We start from the raw sequence: 20903 nt of genomic DNA, 5'->3' as shown, positions 1-20903 counted from the left end.
CAAATGAAAAAAGTCATCTTAACCCATCAATGAGTAAAATGTTGAACATCCATTTTTCAATTACAGCAAACAAATTCTGTATTCTATCAGCCTCATTATTCAGAAATAATTTCTATTATTTGACATTTACAGTATGAATAAACCAACTAAGTACAAAGTCAATCAACATTTGAACTCAACACATCCATCTATGGTCTGAATTTCTGCTTCTTCCCCAAAAATCTTGAGTTGTTGAAATAAACCTCCAACAGCAGACTGTTGCTGTCTACCTACTGACCTTTGTCATGGTTGGCTTGATCGTTATTATGGTGGTTAATCTGAGTCTACATCACATATTCAAACAGAATCCAAATGTCAGGACTCATTTCTAAAAACAGCCATGTTACAAACCTCTGGTATTAGGTTATAAAGGCTGCTTATGTTTCATTGTTGTTCTCATTTCTGTGTTTATGCATTTAGTTTGTTGTTTCTCAGAAATTAAATGCATAAAGGGAAAACAAATCAAAAATAAAATAAAAATAAACTGTTGCACATTTTGCACCATTGTGTTACACAGTTTACTTAACAACTAGAGCTTGAGTAGAAAAAACAAGCCACTGCTTATCAGCATGACGAAAACAGACCAACAGTTTCTCTCTACACATAAATATGTGTTGCTTTGATAGCAACACGTACTTGAGGTGTGGTTGTCACATTCACACCAGAGCTGATGTGTCAATACACGGAAAAGAAGAGGTGTCTGATACTGTGCAGGATGTGCAATCACATTTTTAAATGGTAAAATATTTTGAGAGGTAGTGGAAATTGAGTCAAGTGCAATGCATATGAATATAATATAGTAATTATAGATTTTTTTAACTGAGTGTCTTTGAATACAACTGTGACTGGTGGTGACATGAGGAAGTGGACAGTCAATATTTATTTCTCAATCTGAAACATCATACAACAGAAAGTCAGAGGGGTGAGCTTGTGAAAATCTGACATTAAAGTTCTCACTGTGTTTTACATCTTGAACTCTCCCTATCACCTCAGTCTGCTATCTGCTGTCAACCAGGTGTGAAACATGTCATCTAGCTGACAGCATATATTTGGCTTTAACTAAAGACTTCATTTCCTCATTTTCATCGGTAGGTCGAGAGTCTCCCCTGCAGGACTCCTGCTCTGTAGGCATTGAGTGGAGCCTTTGATGGCAGGTTTGATCGACAGGCCGGGCACACAGCACACATCAAATAACAAATCATCACATTGAACAATGAATGTGGCAGCAATAAATAATGAAGGCACACATCAAATAATGAAATAGTGACATTTAGTGGTGAAAGCTACACATAGACCTTCAAATAAAGAGATAAAAATATTGACCATTCCACCTCTGTACTAATTATTTGATGGGTTACTGTTAATTGTTTGACCTTTCTATTCGTAACAGTTGGCATTCATTGCAACATGCATTTGTTATTTGATGTTTAGCTTTTCATTATTAGATATGCATCAGTAGTGCACCACTCTCCTCTCTACTTCCTCAACTCTCTCTGGCGTCTGCCCTCTGATCAGCTCACATTAGGAAAGACATGTGGACTCACACCTTTGGTAGTGTGCAATTAGATGGCAACATTGGTTCACTCAGTTATACATAAAATATATATTACATAAGTGTAAAAAACAATTAAAAACACCACTGACTGTTTATTGCTGAAAAAAAGTTTATTGATGCCTAAAAACAAAGCACACACAGCAGCGATAAATTCATTTGTAAATAGACAGGAAAACCTTCATGTATAATAATAGCAGAAGTGACATTTTCCTGTAGAGCCCCAGATTAAAAATACAGACCTGGAAATATGCTTGATGAGTCCATTTAAAGCTAAAACCTGTAATGTTTTTAATGAATACACACAGTTGTTCACTACAAATTAAAATTAGCACGTATACTTGGAGAAGCTCTTATTACAAAATGTTGGCTGTCATCAGTTCACATTTATCCTTTAAAAAATTCCAACTAAGAGATATTATATTTGCATTTCTGTGACCTGTTACTAGTCAATCAGACTTTACTATGCTGAATATAGTTTAATATGATGAGGTTAGATATAACAATACAATACAGTAGATATTACTTAGCTATAGATTGAGGGAGACAACATGTGAGGTTACAGAATTCAGCTTTCAGTCACTTATTGTAGTATTTTAAAGGGCTATTTTACTAATTTTCCTACAGTGTCCTACTCCCTCTCTCTGCTGTCTGATGTTCACCCCATAATTTAAAACAGGGATCTTTGATCAGCTTTGTTTACAGTTGTTCACATTTTGAGATGGTTTTTTTATCAAAGAAATATACCTGATGGTTCATCACCCAACAGAAACAAGGGGCATAAATCAATCTGCATAAGAACATAAGAATCTCCAAACTTCCCGGTTCAAAGTTTTTGTTCCTCTCTCAGCTACTGGATGACCAAATTAAGAAGGAAGATTATAAAACAGACATTAACATACATACACTTGAAAAAAATAGGTAAAAATAAAATATCTATGAATTCATTCATTAAAGGACAGGAAAATTTGTACAACATGTGTCACAGGATGTTGTTTGATAGCAGATCATCACATATAATCATCAAAGCTGTTTCATCAAAAACTGAAGAAGAGGCTGACTGACTAAAGCTGCACTCCTGTACTAACTGTACAAAATACTGAGCACATTTGATATTTAGATAGCAGATGTACACAATTGCACACAAAACTACAAATAAACTACACAATGATGTAGTTCTTCATGTTGTCATCCATTCCTTTGGTTTTGTTGATACAGATCTCTCTACAGACCTGGAAGAAAACCAAAAGAGAAGATTAGTCTGAAACATTTTCCAGTAATGTCATAATTTACAATGATAATGTACTGAATGGTTGTCAGGGTTAATGTCTCCACTGATAATAAAAGAATAACAGTATTGTAATGCTCAGAGTGCTCAAAGCAGTCACACAGCAGAGTATTATGGCTTTTACAGAATTTAGTAAACATACTGATACTGAATATACATACTGATGTATAAATACTGTTCTTCAGCACTGCAAACACACATAATGTAAAATAAACATACATTCCAACAAAAGATATTCAAAAAAATAATAATTATAAACACCTACAATTTTGCAAATACAGAACACATTACATACATTACACTGTGTCCAAGACCAACATGTTGGACAGTAACAGTCGCAGGTGAGTGTAGACCTTAATTAATTTGTCTTTCTTCTGTATTATTGTAGCAATAGTGTTTGCAAATGGGTGTGGAGAGTATGTGCATAATCAGATTTGTAAACCTGTAAAAGAATCTCTAAATTCATACTGAAATGTGTGAATATGTACAGCAATCTGCAACTATGTATTCAGATTTGTAAGTGTATCGACACTTGTGAATATGCAGAAAAATCTGAATATGTGAATCTGTAAATATGTATTCAAAAAACTCAGAGTAAATGGCCTTTTATTAATGACTGAAAGTTTTGCTCCAAGAGCTGGAAACAGAGACTCATCAGATACAACTCAGGTACATCTGTAATTAGTTGTCTTTTTACATGTAACTTTTGATACATTCCTGACTAAAATTTGCAAATGTGATGGTTTTCTTCATACTTGGCCGAGGCTCGCAGGCTCACACTGGGAGGAACTGAAAAAACAAGGCAGGATGCAGGGGAGCCGTTAAAGTCACTGTACTGTTCCCAACTACCATAACAACAAGCAACTTTCCACAAATTTCCATCTAGTGAGTGACCAGTAGCTCTTTAGCATCGTTAATGGTGCAAACTGACAACCTGTAATGTTTTAGCCTTGCTAGAAACTGCTAGCACAATATTGTTGCCGTGTTTCCCCTAAGACAACTTCAACGGTAAATAAACTGCAATGTTATGTATAAAATATTCTGTTTGTTGGTAACATCATTGCAATGCATTTTATTCTGTATTTTATTGCTGGGGCTTTGCTAGAATCTACCCTGCTGCTGTAAACAAATGTAGTTCATATGACGTAACATTAGAATCTGCAGGAAACAAACATGTTATTTTCAACAAACTATACTTGTCTTGTTAGTGACAGTAGCCTTTAATGTTTAATTATATTTTCAGTGAGTAACCTGCACCAGACTAATCCTCACTGACTGCATGCTGTGACAGTCACAGTCAGCGAACACATGAGGTGATTGATATTAGGAAAAATGTTAATGCTAGTTAGAGGTTTTGCAGCAGTGATGACCATCAATCTGTTGACAAGAAACCTGCAGAATGTTTGTCTGCAAGTTAATATTGCAAATAATTAAATATTGGTTGGCACACTGTGTTACAGACAAAAATTGTGACACATTTGCAGATCTCAGGCATGACAGGAGTCTAGCAAAAGTCACATGTATAAAGAAAACCAATGGAGAGGTGTACCTGAGGTGTAACTTCCCAACTCTTGGAGCAAAATACTTAAAATACATTTTTCTCACAGATTTTACACATTCACAACTCTGTTTATGCTAGGGCTGGGAGATATGGACAAAAAAATCGTTATTTTTTTCAATCTTGGGGTCGTTTCATGATTTTACTTGATTTTTGTTTGCCTTCATAATGCAGACTTAAAACATCATATTTATTTAAGACAGTTGAGCAAGAATAATAAGAAACCTGCAACACCTGCAAGGCTGTTATAATCATTATGCATAAAATACATGTGATCCCACACAGCTGTTGACTGTGAGCACCAGATGCTTCAACTAAGTAGATCATAGGCATCTAGTTTAATAATCAGTTTCAGCACAGATAGAGCAGAAAAATCAGATCACTAGTTGCTGCTGTTTGTGTTTCTTCACAAGACATCAGCCTGATATCTGCAGACTGCTGCTAGCTAGCATTAGCTACCTGGAGAGTAAACTGTACAGTGTAGAATCTGGATACTGTTCCTTCAACTTCAGGTGTTTCAACTCTCATAACCAGAGATGAGACCTCATCAACTAACACAAACCAAGAGCACAGATCAGTGTGCAGAGTCATTTTCAGTCTGTTCTTCTCATAGATGTGACTGTTAAATTCACTATGAGATAGCCAGAGACAGCTGTGGCAGGTGTGCATGTAGTGTAATTAATAATGTCACAGTTTACGAGACTGTTGTGACTCAAAACAGCTAATGTAGCTGCCATCTACTTTTTGACTAAAAATAACCTTTTCGTGCATTTTGTAATAACTCAATTTTACGATTTAGACATTTTACACATTGACCAAAAACAAGAATTTAAATGAATAAAATCAATTTGAGATATTGTCCAGCCCTAGTGTATACATTCACAAATCTTGATACTCTTGCAAATCTGAATACACATTTTCAGTTTCCTGTACACATTCACAAATATCAGCAATTAGAAATTCTTTTACACATTCTGAGAGAAGAGAGTTTTATTCCAACCTGATAAAGCCTGAATCTGTGAAAATGATATTTGTTGTTACATGGTTTTGTCTTGTAAATTGTTTTCTCTTAAATTATGTAATATTGCATTTCAGACTGCTCCATGTTAAGGTGTATACTGTACCATTTTCAGTGTCTTTAGAGCCTCTGATTGATTCATAGACAGAAGCATCACCTGTGAGCAAAAAGTGAAAATCAAGCTGAGATCAAGTGAACCATTTAAATTGCATGATACCAATCAAATATCACCTTTTTAACAAAAATCCTCAGGTTTTTTTTTGTTTATTTATTTGATTTTAAAATATTGTGGATAAATGCAAATACAGGGAATCTTAAATGTTTTAGAGCCTTTACTGTCTTTGTACACTGTAATAGAAATGTTGAGGTTACAGTTAAGAAAAATGACAAAAATAATCAGGATTAGTTTGAAGACTGACCATGGAGAAGAGAGGAGTATACGTTATGTTGAGTTTCATTCAGGTTGACCATGTGATTTGCAGCAGAGTCCTGATTGGTGCTGTCAGACTGGATCGGCCTAAATCATTTAACAAATACAATGAATTTAATAAGACACATTGAAGGTACTGCTGTTATGTTCAAAATGAGAGAAGAGAGTTTTGTACCAACCTGATAAAACGTGAATCTGTGAAAAGGATATTTGATGTTACATTGTTTTGTAAATTGTTTTCCCTTAAATTATGTAATACTGCATTTCAGACTGCTCCATGTTAGCGTGTATACTGTACCATTTTCAGTGTCTTCAGAACCTCTGATTGATTCATAGACAGAAGCATCACCTGTGAGCAGAAAATGAAAATCAAGCCGAGGTCAAATTAATAATTTCATTTGCATGATACTAATAAAATATCACCTTTTTAACAAAAGTCTTCAGGTTTTTTAAAAAAATATATGATTTTAAAAGTGTGGATAAATGCAACAACAGGAAACTGTAAAGGTTTTAGAAGCTTTCATTTCTTTGTAGACTGCAATATTTAATAAGTCATGACCAAGACTATAAAGCCTTAAAGTCATAATGGCAATAATATTTCTGGACTCTGGACATAAGTCTTGTAGTTTTGGTTCAATTACAACAATATAAAACAATGTTCTAGTCTGATCTTTTGTGCATGTGGTAGAACAACAGGTTATGTGACAAATCTTTGAGACTGTTCTACAAACTGACCCACTGCTTTATTTACTGACATCAACAACAACTTCCTGTCTATTGGATTGTGGCTTTTGCTTAATATTCATTAAAAATCAGATGGCCAGAGTCTAGAAAAAGAGTAATAGAAATGTTATTGTTAGAGTTAACAAAAAATGACAAAATTAATCAGGATTAGTTTGAAGACTGACCATGGAGAAGAGAGGAGTATATGTTATGTTGAGTTTCATTCAGGTTGACCATGTGATTCACGGCGGGGTCCTGATTGGTGCTGTCAGACTGGATCGGCCTAAAACATTTAGCAAATACAATGAATTTAATAAGACACATTGAAGGTACTGCTGTTATGTTCAAAATGAGAGAAGAGAGTTTTGTACCAACCTGATAAAGCATGAATCTGTGAAAAAGATATTTATTGTTATGTGGTTTTATTTTATAAATATTTTTTCTGCTATTTCACATTATGACATCAGAATACATCTTTGTATTTGAATAATTAAAAACATAAAACATTTAACATCAGAGTGAAAAAGTCTCACCTTTGGATCGTCTGTAGCAATACAACAGGAGCAGGAGAATAATAAGAATAATTCCACAAACCAGCCCAACAATTAATGGTATAAGAGATGAAGAGCTGTCAGGCCTGGACACTGCTGTAATAGATAATTAATAATGTATATTAATTTGTCTCACAGAATCAGTGTAGCTGAGCAAAGACCCAACATTTCAGCTTTATTACAGACGTGTCTTAACTGTAAATATATTAGCTATGGCTAGTTAGCTCTAGAGCTAAAAGGTACACATGAAAGAAACGGTGGATGGCTCAAAAACACCTCTGACTGAATCAGCATGTTAATTTTATCATCAAGAATAAAGAAAGGTCTTGCTGCAGACCAAAAAAAGCTGTAAAATATTAATATCCAGTTGTTTAAATAAATATGAAGAAGCTTTAATTTGCTTCACAGATGAGTTTTCGGTTTGAAGGAAGCCCTTTCATAATTTATTTATTCTTTTGCATCACGTGTTTGACAAGAACACGACTAAATTATAATGTTGTACAGAGGACGTCTGATTTTCTAATTGATTGGATGATGTTTTTTTATGATGATCTTAAGGAAATATAGTTTAATGAGCTTTTAATTTTATTAAAGAAACAATAATACAATATAAGTTTTCTATCAAAAGTTTAGGCATATAACTTGTTTGTCTACACAGGAAGTGTAGTTAGTGACACCATGTTGAAAATAATTTAAATACAAGATGAAAATAAAATAAAATGTAATGTAAACATACTCTGTATAGTGATGTTGACTGCATTGCTGAACTCTCCCGATCCAGACTCACACCAGTACACTGCATCACTCTGCTGTGAACTGTTGATGTTGCATGTGGATCCAGTCGTTGACCTCCAGTTAGAACAGTATGACCAGTCGAGGTCCTCAGGAAACCTCCTCACCCTCCACTCAGTAGAGTTTCCTTCACAGCTCAGTGAGACAGAGTCAGAGATGAAGTGCTGCACTCTGTCAGGACTCACTTTGAGAGTCACTGCTGAATGAACATCTGAAAAACAACATGTAATGAGGAGCAAACCAAGTACAGAGATATTAAAATTAAAAAGATCACAATGCAAATAATCCTCTTTTTTGTATTTTTAATACATTTTGTTGTTGAGAATAAAACATCTGAATAACATAAACTGTGCAAAAGGTTCAGTGTTTTGGTGAAACTGTGAGTGTTAAGAACATACAGAGCATATGGACTGACAGTGGAGACGTGAAGTGTGCTGCAGAGTGGTTTGAGCTGTTTTATGGATGTTTTGATTATTTTTTCTATCTTGAAAACTTGCTACCAAGATAACTACAGCAACTGTTCACCGTGAAGCTGTAAACAACCTACGTTTACCTGCCACCTTTCAAACATACAGAGGATGTGTTTTTCATTCTAAATGATGCTTCATTGTCTCTATATAAAGTACTAGTCAAAAGTTTGGACACACCTTCCCTTGAATGAGAGAGTGTGTCTAAGCTTTTGACTGGTACTGTATAGTCAGTGTTTTTCTCTCATCTGTCTGAGTTTTCTCAGGTTTCCAGCTGTTTCTGTACTTTGTCCATTTACCTGCTTTGTTGCCTGCTGACTTTTCTGGTTTTTCATTACTAGATTTTGACTGTTTTGTATGTCTATATGTTGCCTGATCACTAGATAAAGTCTCATTTAACCACACCTGTCCAGCCTGCTGTGTCAGTAAAAGTAATGAGTATTGGCTGCAAGATGAGCTCAGGTATCCAAAGTAAAAGTATTTTGATGACAAGTAAAATCATAATATCTCAGTTTTTTGGTGCTGTAATGTTTTCAGATCAATTGAAGATGTAAAGAAGGAAATCCAGCCCAGTCCAGTATGTAGAATAATTCAATATCAACATTGTGTTTGGTGAGTGTGTTGAAAAACTGAAATCTTGACTTGATGGAGAAAGGTCATAGGTTCACCACAATCAATACCCAGATAATGACATCACAACTGCTTCTTGACAGAAGGAGACAAAAACAAACAAGCAAACTCACCTCCAGACCAAACAAACGCAGGTTTGCTGTAATCAGTGTAAAACACTGGGTCTCCTCTTCCAGCTCTACACATATATCTTGCTGTGTGTGTTGACCCATGAATGATGTAGGAATCCTGTTCAGTCCCATTGGTGCTACCAGGTAGCAGCTCATAGCTGTAGGAGTTGTCTGATAGTTTGGGAACAGTCTTATACCAGTAAAACCTCAATCCTGCAGATGGATGTTCAACCTTACAGCTCAGAGTTACTGAGTCTCCAGGACTCAGCCATGATGGAGACACAGTGAGGACAGGTGCATCTGTTGGAAAGTGATCAGAATGAAAACATGTTATGATGTAGACTTTAGTCTCTAGACATATAAATAAATCTTATCTAATACAGTTATCATGTTTTCTATTGAATTATTCAGACACAGATAGGTGGAAACTCAAAAACATGATATTCTCACGATTAATGAAACACAGTCCAACTTACATGACACTGTCAACCTGATGAGATCACTTCTGTCTGTTGAATACAAATCTATTTTCTGTTTATCCTTACACTGTAGTTTCCACACTGTAAAAAGTAGCACTGAAACTCCAGTATTCACTGTGTTTTTCACGGTTTTTCTTTGGTTGTTTTCCATTCATACTCCCACTCAGTGTCTCCTTTATCTTTGATCTCACATCTTAGAGTGATTGACTCACCACTGAATATCTGAGGCCAGTTGGTTTGCTGTGTTACAACCGTCTTGTTAGAGATTGTACCCACCAAATATACACAGTTTGGATAAAAACAGAAATATATACTGGTATGACTGGTATGTCCTTTCTGCTGTCAGTGCGGCCTTGAGATTACATTAGAACAAATAAATAAAACAAGTAAATGGTTGGAATGAGATTTGCCTGAAGAAAATGTTCAGCACAAGAACTACAGGGAAATCATTCTTGAAATAGCACAGAAGCCTGAATGGCTGCCTCCAGGCCAACATGTAACACTATTAAACTAACAGATCAATCTTAGAAATAAAATAAATAATCAGAAATAAAATAAATTAAATTAACTAAATATACTGAGTTATTAGTTATTAGTGATATGAAATGGCATTGATGAACAAAATAACAGATGAAAACAATATAAAACATAACATGTTCATTATGGATGAAAGATGTCCAACTTACGTAATACTGTCAATGTGATGACATCACTCCACTCTGTCGAGGAATATGAGTCCTTCCATCCTCTACACTTGAATTCTCCACTGTAGTAATTGTTGCTGTTGATCCTGTGTTCACTGAGTGTTGGAGATGTGTTTAAGTTGGCTGGTGTCCATTCATACGTCCACTCAGTGTCTCCACCTCCCTGGATCTCACATCTGACAGTGACTGTCTCACCCCTGTATATCAGAGGCCAGTTGGGTTGCAGGATCACAGTGGCCTTATTTGGAACTGTTCACATAGAAAAATATGTGATTATTAGGACACCAATAGAAATGTAAAATAAAAAAGTCAAGTCAAAGTCAGTTTTAGAACAAAATTTCAGGGTAATCGTCTTTATTGTCCCCTAACGACAATTTGATTTTTGTAAGACGGTTTGACAAACAATACAAACACAACTAAACAGCCATAATAACAAAAGCAGTTAAAAAAAAACAGAAGTATGAAAACATATCAAGCAACGTGTTTGCAAAAGAAGACTTAATAAAGCAATAAAAGAGCAACATGGCCATTTTTTTTTACCTTTATACAGATCAGATGCCTACACACACACACACACACAAAACAAAACAAACAGTAAAATAACGATTAAAAGCAATAGAAAAACAGTCTTTCAAACAAAATATACAAATTAGGATTAAGGGCAAAGTCTTTGGGGCAGCCAGTGGAGAGAAAGTCTTATCTGACAACACTGACTCTCAACTTTTGAGATCTATTTCATAAAAAAATCTAAAAGCCACTGCAGCCATTTAAACAACAGGACAGCAGCTTCTTGGCAGAAATGGGGCTGAATGGTGTTTAAAGACCAAGACAAATCCACAAACATTTTAATAGGAGAAATGTGTTCTAACCAGAAATAGATGTTATGGACAAAACTGAGTGGTGTCATGGAAACATTTTCTACTCTTGTTTTGCATCTTTACACAACCTGAAGAGGGTTGTAACGATTTATTTTCGCCATCATCAGAGGAGTAAGAGCTACTAACTTATACTCAGTTTTTCATTAATGTTCTCATTTTTTGCTATTGATACCAAAATGACTCTTTTTACACTACTGATAACATATTTAAATAATTTATGTTGTATTATTCCACAACAAATCACTAAACTCACCAGTTTTCCAAATAGTGACTTTATTGCTGTACTTGGTGAAGATCTCTGGGTCTCCTCCTCTTCCTCTTCTTCCTGCTCTGCAGTAGTAGTTGCCTCCTTGTGTGACCTTGTTAACATTTGTGATGGGTTGATATGCAGAAGAGCCTGAAGTTTGTCCAAACCACTCGTATCTCCAATCAGCAGAGGCGTCCACAGAGCAGGTCAGTGTCACACTGCCATGTTCTGGTATGATGGTTTCGTCTGCTGTCAGTGTCGGTTTGGGTTTATTCACTGTTCAGTTCAGAGCAAAAAACAAAATGAGTAACAAGTGAGATGGAATTTCCCTTAGAAAAACTTTGAACATCAATTAAGTCATTTACCATCATATGGAAGTTGCAAACAGAGCATGTGACATATGACTCTCAGTCGATCACTGATTTGGTAAACAGACCTAACTAACGAACTAACGAACGAACTAACTAACTAACTAACTAACTAACTAACTAACTAACTAACTAACTACTGTTGATGTTTTATTATTGCACAGTGTTTTGTTTGCTTGTTTTCTTGGGGTGGGGGGCACACTGCATGTTGACTCCTCTGAAGTTTTTCTGTTCTGATACTAAAGAGGAAGGAAGGGGGTAATATTTTCTGTTTCCTTATCTAACTAGATTGAAACAAAATCACATTCTGAATTTGATATGAACATATTTGACTTACATGATGTCAATGTGATGGCTTGACTCCACTCTGTCAAAAGAAATTCCCTTCTACCCATACACATGAAGTCTACAGTATGGGATATAGAAGCACTGCTGATTCTGAATTCTTTGTCTTTACGAGATACGTCCACACTATTTTTTCTCCATTCATATTCCCATTGAGTGTGTCCATCTCCACGGATCTCACATCTGACAGTGATTGTCTCACCACTGTATATCAGACGCCAGTTGGGTTGCAGAGTCACAACAGCCCACCTTTTAGAAACTGTTCAAACAGAAAAGTAAAGTAGTATGAAAAGAGCTTTGCAATCACACGTTTGTCAGATAAACAGGTCTTACTGAGGACAACAGTCCTCCAGAACACCTGAACCTAAACTTTTACAGGATGCATTTATCTCACAGTGCAGAGACTTGACTGTTCAACATCAGTCATTTTGGGGAACAGTTTAATAATCCCATGTAGTTGCATCTTTGCTGTCTAGGTTACCAAGCAGGCAGATTACTGGACATTTTTAAAAGATTCATTAAATTAAATTTTCTATGAACAAGAATCAGAACCTTCTTATTCAGCATAATTAAGAATTCAAGTTCTTACAGCATTTCTTTTATTTTTTAGGAGCACATTTCCTTTAATGTTTGTGCTTTCACTTTTGTATGTGTGTTGCTGTTTGTAGCATCTCTGGATTTGCAGCACGTTTTTCTTAATGTTTGTGTTTTCACTCTTCTTTTTGCTTTGTCACTGTACATGTGAGCTCTTTTGACACACAGCTGCCAAAGAAACAATTAGCAGCCAAGTGTCCAATTACTTTTTAACTTTTGGTTTCTTGTTATATTGAGAAACTGAGCAAATATTTTTATCATGGTGGCAGCATTACACTGCCATAATATTAAGATATATTATAAGCAAAACTATTTTAGCGTATTGATTTTTGTGACTGGGAAAAGGAGACATGATTTACAATAAAATAATAATTTTGTGGGAGTCCATCTCACAGTTGTTTGAGGTTATGGTAAATATTTGCTCAACTGAATTTCATAAAAGTTTAGTGTCTCAAATGATGCCTGTGGGTCTGTGTGTCATTTACATTTTTTGTCATTTAATTATAGTTTGAAACAGCCAAATTTAAAAAAAAATTAAATTGAGGCTTTTTTTAGTTGCTGACAGAAGTCAGACAATTACACAGATCATTATGATGTTACATTCCTCTGAAACACATACGTTGGGCAAAAGTTAAGATAACTTCATCATACATCCAGTTTAGCTGCAGTTCAGCTGAAGCTCTGCTCGTTTTGACAGAACATCAGGTTCAGTTTAGCAGCTGCATTTTAAACTCCTGCAAGTTCATGTTTAACTGGATCCTGGGTTTTAAAGTAGAACTGAATGCCTCTGTCCTTTTTTGGAATAACTCTACCCTTAAAAACTGGTTATTATGGTCACATAATAAAACAGTATAACAATTATACAAAGGCGGTGTTGACAAAGTCTCAGGGGAGCAAATATGACAAAAGTGACTTTCACTCTTTGAGGTCTATTCAATAAAAAATCAACTAGAGGATCCAACACATGTTCTGTTTTCTCCATCATCACTTAAAGTAAGAACTACTGCTCTATATTCATTCATTCATGTTTGTCTTTTTTCTTACTGATACCACAGTTGTTCTCCCTCACACTTCAGGGACTGTTCGCAGATCTTAAAGAATACATGTTGTTTTATTCAAAAACAAATGATTTAACTCACCAGTTTGCTGAATAGTGACTTTGTTGCTGTCCTCTGTGGAGAAGACTGGATATCCTCTTCCTCCTCTGCAGTAGTAGATGCCTCCTTCATAAACTCTTATAACTCTGTTTGTTTCATATGTGATGGGCTGAGCTGCAGAAGAGTCTGAGGTTTGTCTGAACCAGTCGTATTTCCAGCGAGCAGAACCCTTCACAGAGCAGGTCAGTGTCACTCTGCCCCCTACTGGTATGATGGTTTCGTCTGCTGTCAGTGTGGGCTTGGGTTTATTTGCTGAGAGTAAAAAACAAAACAACAACTATAACAATTGGAATGAGATTTGCCCTAGAAAACATGTTTTACTCCATTATATTGTTACACAGCAGACTTGAAACACTGACATCTCAGTTTCAGTAATTCTGTTCCCAAACTAAAAAGCGACCACTTGTTACTGAGCTGCTCATAGGAGGCTGCATCATTGTTGGAGGGAGAAAATATTTTCTGTTATCTTTCTTACATAGACTGAAATGAAAAACAAGCCATTTTGAATATGAATGACAGATGGTTTGACTTACATGATACTGTCAATGTGACGGCACCACTCCACTCTGTTGATGAATACAAGTTCTTTCTACCCTTACATCTGTAGGCTCCACTGTTGGACTCAGAAGCACTGCTAATCTTGTATTCATTATCTTTCAGAGGTGTGTCCATGTTGTTTGGTCTCCATTCATATTCCCATAGAGGGTCTGCACCTCCCTGGATCTCACATCTGACAGTGATTGTCTCACCAATGTATATCAGAGGCCAGTTGGGTTGCAGAGTCACAACAGCCTTGTTGGAAACTGTTTAAAACAAAAATACACAGTTAGACACAACTAGAAATATAAAATTGAGAGAGAAATATAAAAGATACAAGGCAACATCAAAAACATAAAAAACAGATACAAATCAAGTCATATGAAAAGAGCTTTGCAATCACATGTTTGTCAGATAAACAGGTCTTACTGAGGACAACAGTCCTCCAGAACACCTGAACCTAAACTTTTACAGGATGCATTTATCTCACAGTGCAGAGAGACTTGACTGTTCAACATCAGTCATTTTGGGGAACAGTTTAATAATCCCATGTAGTTGCATCTAGGTTACCAAGCAGACAGATTACTGGACATTTTAAAAAAAATATGTATTAAATGCAATTTTTTATGAACAAGAATGAGAACCTTTTATTCAGTATTAAGAATTCAAGTTAATACAATAAAAACAGATGTTGTTGAGATTTGGTGTGAATAGATTTTATTTGCATTACAGGACAGTTTGTTCACAGCCATATTTCTTATAAACATTCACCTGAAGAGAAGATTTGTATCAGGGGGAAAAGTTGTTCAAGTAATAAACTGAGGATCACAGTACTGTCAGCAAATTTAATGATGTGTCTGTTCTCATGCTGAGAAAGGACTCACCACTCGGGGGAGCCACTGGAGTAAAGAATCTTACCTGCCATCACTGACTCTGATCATTTTAAAATATAATCAATAAAATAATCTAAAAGCCACCTCACCAATTTAAAATCTAGATTGAAACAAGCTAAAACCATTTCAGCTGAAACATTGTGTTAAATGATATTCAATGTCAAGGAAAAGTCCACAAATAATACTGCATTAAGCAGTCATGTGTTTTCCAAATATTTATAAGTAAAACTGAGCAGCATTAGTGAAGAACCCTCAACTCCTTTATTGTGTCTGTAAACAAACTGAAGTGTCAAACAAATATTGTATTATTACCATGATAAAGGATTTCAGACATTTTCAAACTTCCTTCAGAGAGCTAAGAGGTACTGGACTAAATCATCCATTCATTATGGTTCTTGTTACCACATATGCTTCTCTTCCACACTTCAGACACTGTTTAAGAATTTAATCTAAAGAATATAAGTTGTTTTATTTCAGAACAAATGACTTAACTCACCTGTTTCCTCAATGGTGACTTCATCACTTTCAGGTGTGAAGACATCTGGTTCTGTTCTCCGTCCTCTGCAGGTGTAAATGCCTCCATGTGAGATACTGATACTGTCTGATTCATCAGCTTCTGCTGTCTGAGGACGAGTTACTTGAGAATATTTAGAGGTACGTCTGAACCAGTCATATTTCCAGCCAGTAGAGTCCTCCACATTGCAGGTCAGAGTCACACTTCCCTGTACTGGTATGATGTTCCTGTCAGCTGTCAGTGTGATCTTGCGTCTACGTGCTGTTAAGTTTAGAAAAACAATAAAACAAAGAAATTACTATAATGAACATGTCATCAAGAATGTATTTACATTTTTACAGAACACAAAGGAAACATCTGTCTCAAATGATGTATAACTCAATGTTCAAATGAATTTAGACTCTCTGTTTGAAAATGTTTATGTTCATAAACTCCTTGTTTTAAAAAACAAACACAATTCTTTACTGATCAGTCCTGAGAGGTTGACTAATTATTGAGGAAATAAATATTTTCTATTGAATTATTCAGACACGGATAGGTGGAAACTCAAAAACATGATATTCTCACAGTTGATGAAACACAGTCCAACTCACATGACACTGTCAACCTGATGGGATCACTTCTTTCTGTTGAATACAAGTCTATTTTCTGTTTATCCTTACACCTGTAGTTTCCACACTATTAAAAAGTAGCACTGAAACTCCAGTATTCACTGTTTTAGAGGTTTTTCTTTGGTTGTTTTCCATTCATACTCCCACTCAGTGTCTCCACTATCTTTGATCTCACATCTTAGAGTGATTGACTCACCACTGAATATCTGAGGCCAGTTGGTTTGCTGTGTTACAACAGTCTTGTTAGAAACTGTACCCACCAAATATACACAGTTCGGATAAAAACAGAAATATCTTCTGGTATGACTGGTATGTCCTTTCTGCTGTCACTGTGGCCTTGAGATTACTTGCTGTTCACATTAGAACAAATAAACAAAACAAGTAAATGGTTGGAATGAGATTTGCCCAAATAAAATGTTTTTCCTTCATTATATTGTTAAGAATACAGAAGAGTACAAGTACTAGAGTGAAATCATTCTTGAAATAGCTCAAAAGCCTAAATGGCTGCCTCCAGGCCAACATGTAACACTATTAAACTAACAGATCAATCTTAGAAATAAAATAAATAATCAGAAATAAAATAAATTAAATTAACTAAATATACTGAGTTATTAGTTATTAGTGATATGAAATGGCATTGATGAACAAAACAACAGAAAACAATATAAAACATAACATGTTCATTATGGATGAAAGATGTCCAACTTACGTAATACTGTCAATGTGATGACATCACTCCACTCTGTCGGGGAATATGAGTCCTTCCTTCCTCTACACTTGAATTCTCCACTGTAGTAATTCTTGCTGTTGATCCTGTGTTCACTAAGTGTTGGAGATGTGTTTAAGTTGGCTGGTGTCCATTCATACGTCCACTCAGTGTCTCCACCTCCCTGGATCTCACATCTGACAGTGACTGTCTCACCCCTGTATATCAGAGGCCAGTTGGGTTGCAGGATCACAGTGGCCTTATTTGGAACTGTTCACATAAAAATATCTAATTAGTATACGATAGACAACATTTTACAACAAGTTGATTGTTGTAGCACAGTTTAACAAACAAATCAAACACAACTCAACAGCCATAATAACAAAAGCAGTTGAAAAAAATAGAAGTATGAAAACATATCAAGCAACATGTTTGCAAAAGAAGATTTAACACCATAAAATCATCAGGAAGAAAAGTGACAAGTAAACATTAGTGGCAGCAATTTAAAGAGACATAAAACCTTTGTGATCAGATGATTTGCCAAAATGGAAAGATTCATAAAAGAGCAACACGGACATTGTATAATCACACATACAAATACACACACACACACACACACACACACACACACACACACACACACACACACACACCCAGATGGCTCAGTTTCAGTAATTCTGTTCCCAAACTAAAAAGCAACCACTTGTTACTAAGCTGCTCATAGGAGGCTGCATCATTGTTGGAGGTAGAAAATATTTTCTGTTATCTTACTTAGATAGACTGAAATGAAAAATTGTGTGAATAGATTTTATTTGCATTCCAGGACAGTTTGTTCACAGCCATATTTCTTATAAACATTCACCTGAAGAAAAGATTTGTATCAGGGGGAAAAAGTTGGTCAAGTAATAAACTGAGGATCACAGTACTGTCAGCAAATTTAATGATGTGTCTGTTCTCATGCTGAGAAAGGACTCACCACTCGGGGAAGCCACTGGAGTAAAGAATCTTACCTGCCATCACTGACTCTGATCATTTTAAAATATAATCAATAAAATAATCTAAAAGCCACCTCACCAATTTAAAATCTAGACTAAAACAAGCTAAAACCATTTCAGCTGAAACATTGTGTCAAATGATTTTTGAATCACTGTAACGAACATGTCATCAAGAATGTATTTATATTTTTAAAGCACACAAAGGAAACATCTGTCTCAAATTATGTATTACTCAATGTTAAAACTCCAACTTGTCTTTCTAAATGCTGCATATGTGTTTTCTGCACATGCGTGTGTGTTTTCTACAACATTTACATGTGAATCTTAAGTTGCAGTGCATTTAACTCTCTCGGCCTCCCGTACCCTTTTGACAAAATCTGCTTGAAATTTAAAACTTTAGTTCACAGAAGTCAAACAATATGACCTCAGTTCTCTTTTTTGTTTCATGACAGGTTAGGTGAAGGCAGAAAAGAGATTCAATTGCTCAGCACTCAGCACATTGTGTGTAATAAATCTCATTGTCAAACTCACCAATTTTGTTGATCGTGATTGAATCACTGTACTCTGTGTAGTCAACTGAGTCTTCTCTTTCTCCTCTGCACCAGTAGAGTCCTCCCTGTGAGACACTGATCTGTCCAGTTGATTGGAAAACAGCATCTTGTGTGTTCAGGAGTTCAGAGGTTTTCTTGCCTTTGTACCAGTAGTATTCCCAACCAGATGATGATGGGTCCACAGAGCAGGTCAGGGTCACACTGCCCCCTACTGGAATGTCTCTGTTGTCAGCACTCAGCTTGGCCTTCAGTCTATATGCTGTTAGTTTAGAACAAAGACATTACACTTTTTCTCCTTTGCATTAACATAAAAAATGGAGCTAGCTATGCACACACTTTGAAAACTTGAGGCTCATGTATCATCTATAAACTCTAAGCACAATCCCATTGCTTTCATTCAAACAGAAATTCTAAATCACATTTTTGTCCTCTACATTGCAGATCAGTGTCACACTGTGCCGTCCTCTTATGGTCTTCCTGTCTGCTCTCAGTGTGACCTTGTGTCTGTCTAAGTTTAGAAAAACAATAAAACCAATAAGTGACTGTCATGGACAAGCCATCAAAAATGTATTTATATCTTTATATAACACAAAGGAAACACCTGTTTATGACTCAAATGAATTTAGACTCTCTGTTTGCACATTTATGTTCATAATCAAACTCCAACTTGTCTTTCTAAATGCTGCATATGTGTTTTCTTCAGATACTTGTGTGTCTCAAGAGTCATCACAACATCTGGTCTCCCTACATAAACACGCATTTTGAGGAAAATGCTGTTTTAAATCTTTGGGCACTAATCAAGTCATTTCAGAATTTGTATTGATACATGGAGTACAATGATACATACATGATAAAATATGAACACAAAAATGGGATGTGATTAAAGGCCCAAAAGCACTGAAAGCGATAAAACGTGACTGCAGTGAAATAATCAGAATAAAACGATTTATTTCTCTCATTCAGGGGCTTTTTTCTCATTACCATTCTCTCTCTCTGTCTCCTCCTCCCCCTCCTCTCTCTCTCTCTCTCTCTCTCTCTCTCTCTCTCTCTCTCTCTCTCTCTCTCTCTCTCTCACTCTCTCTCTCTCTGTCTCTGGTCGCTTGGTCCTCATTTGACGCTCCAAAATCGAAAGAGGTCTGAGTTGAGACGTCAGGACAGTTTGACGCGCCTAATAACACTTTTGGTGCGTGTTTGGCCATTAAAAATAAATAAGTGTACTTCAAGACGCATCACATGCTTTCAGTGCGTTTGGGCCTTAAGAGTAATACAGTGGATGACAAATAAGTGATAAATATTTATATATAATATACAAACAAAAATTATTGGTCACCTTCAGAGTGTCCGTAGAAGAGTGTATTCAGCACTAAAATAAAGATTGAAACTTCATCAGACATAATCAAACTGACAGAAAGTCAAAATCACACACAAAACAAAAAACAAAAAAACAAAAAAACAAAAAAACAAAATCAATTAGAGTTTCAGCAGCGGTAACTATTGTTTGATAAATTAAAACAGATAAGAGGAGAAAAACTCTTTAAAATGAAACATGTAAAATAAAATAGGAAAATCATGAAATTCAACACCCACATACATAACAATACCTTAAACAATTCACATTTACATTATGCAAAAACAATCATCCAGCAGTAAATTGAACACAGTCCTTCAATCTAAACTGAGCCAAGTCACCAACCAACATCTGGCCTATAAAACAACCCTGTAGTTAAAAACCATAAGCGTGCTCTGTTCAAGCTCTCAGAGAAACTGGTTCAACCAGTGATACTCTGTAATTCTGACTATTCAGGAACATGTTCTTTAATCTGTGACATGCAAACAGAGAAAGTCAGTAATGTACTTACAGAATAATCCCAGCACACAGATCAAAGTGTACCTCATCCTCACATCCAGCACTGACACTCTGTCACTCAGCTGCTCTGAGTCTGACAAATGTTTCTACTTTACTTTAATAATAATGCAGCAGAAAGACAAAGAGAGAAGTTACATTTCGGGTAAATGAAAGATTAGATGAGACTTTCTCCAACTTCTTTAGAATTTAGCCTGCCTGTGTTTCCTTCCCTTGTATGCAAACCACAAACAACTTCAATTGGTTTAATAAACTTTGACACATTTACACTTCCTGGTCACTGCAGAAATACATCAGCTTGT

The 20903-nt window shown here is 35.7% G+C and overlaps 2 protein-coding genes across 2 annotated transcripts in view; both read right to left on the bottom strand.

The window, feature by feature from the left end:
• The window catches only part of LOC137175029 (Fc receptor-like protein 5), a 116879-nt gene that overhangs the window by 75158 nt on the left and 20818 nt on the right, over positions 1 to 20903 (bottom strand). The window contains exons 2-3 of the mRNA XM_067580649.1: positions 15857 to 16135; positions 10324 to 10590 (exon numbers count right to left, since the gene is read on the bottom strand). Coding sequence (XP_067436750.1) covers positions 10324 to 10590; positions 15857 to 16135 — 546 coding nt within the window. The remainder of the gene's footprint in view (positions 1 to 10323; positions 10591 to 15856; positions 16136 to 20903) is intronic.
• LOC137175038 (uncharacterized) overlaps positions 7718 to 20903 on the bottom strand; it is a 28721-nt gene continuing 15535 nt past the window's right edge. The window contains exons 3-4 of the mRNA XM_067580665.1: positions 9162 to 9458; positions 7718 to 8162 (exon numbers count right to left, since the gene is read on the bottom strand). Of these exons, the coding sequence (XP_067436766.1) occupies positions 7852 to 8162; positions 9162 to 9458 (608 nt within the window). The 3' untranslated portion in view covers positions 7718 to 7851. The remainder of the gene's footprint in view (positions 8163 to 9161; positions 9459 to 20903) is intronic.

This window comes from Thunnus thynnus, chromosome 22 (genome assembly GCF_963924715.1).
Source record: "Thunnus thynnus chromosome 22, fThuThy2.1, whole genome shotgun sequence".
In the NCBI taxonomy this organism is placed as follows: Eukaryota; Metazoa; Chordata; class Actinopteri; order Scombriformes; family Scombridae; genus Thunnus; species Thunnus thynnus.
Note: the sequence above shows the minus strand (reverse complement) of the source record. Positions and strands in the feature narration are given on the sequence as shown.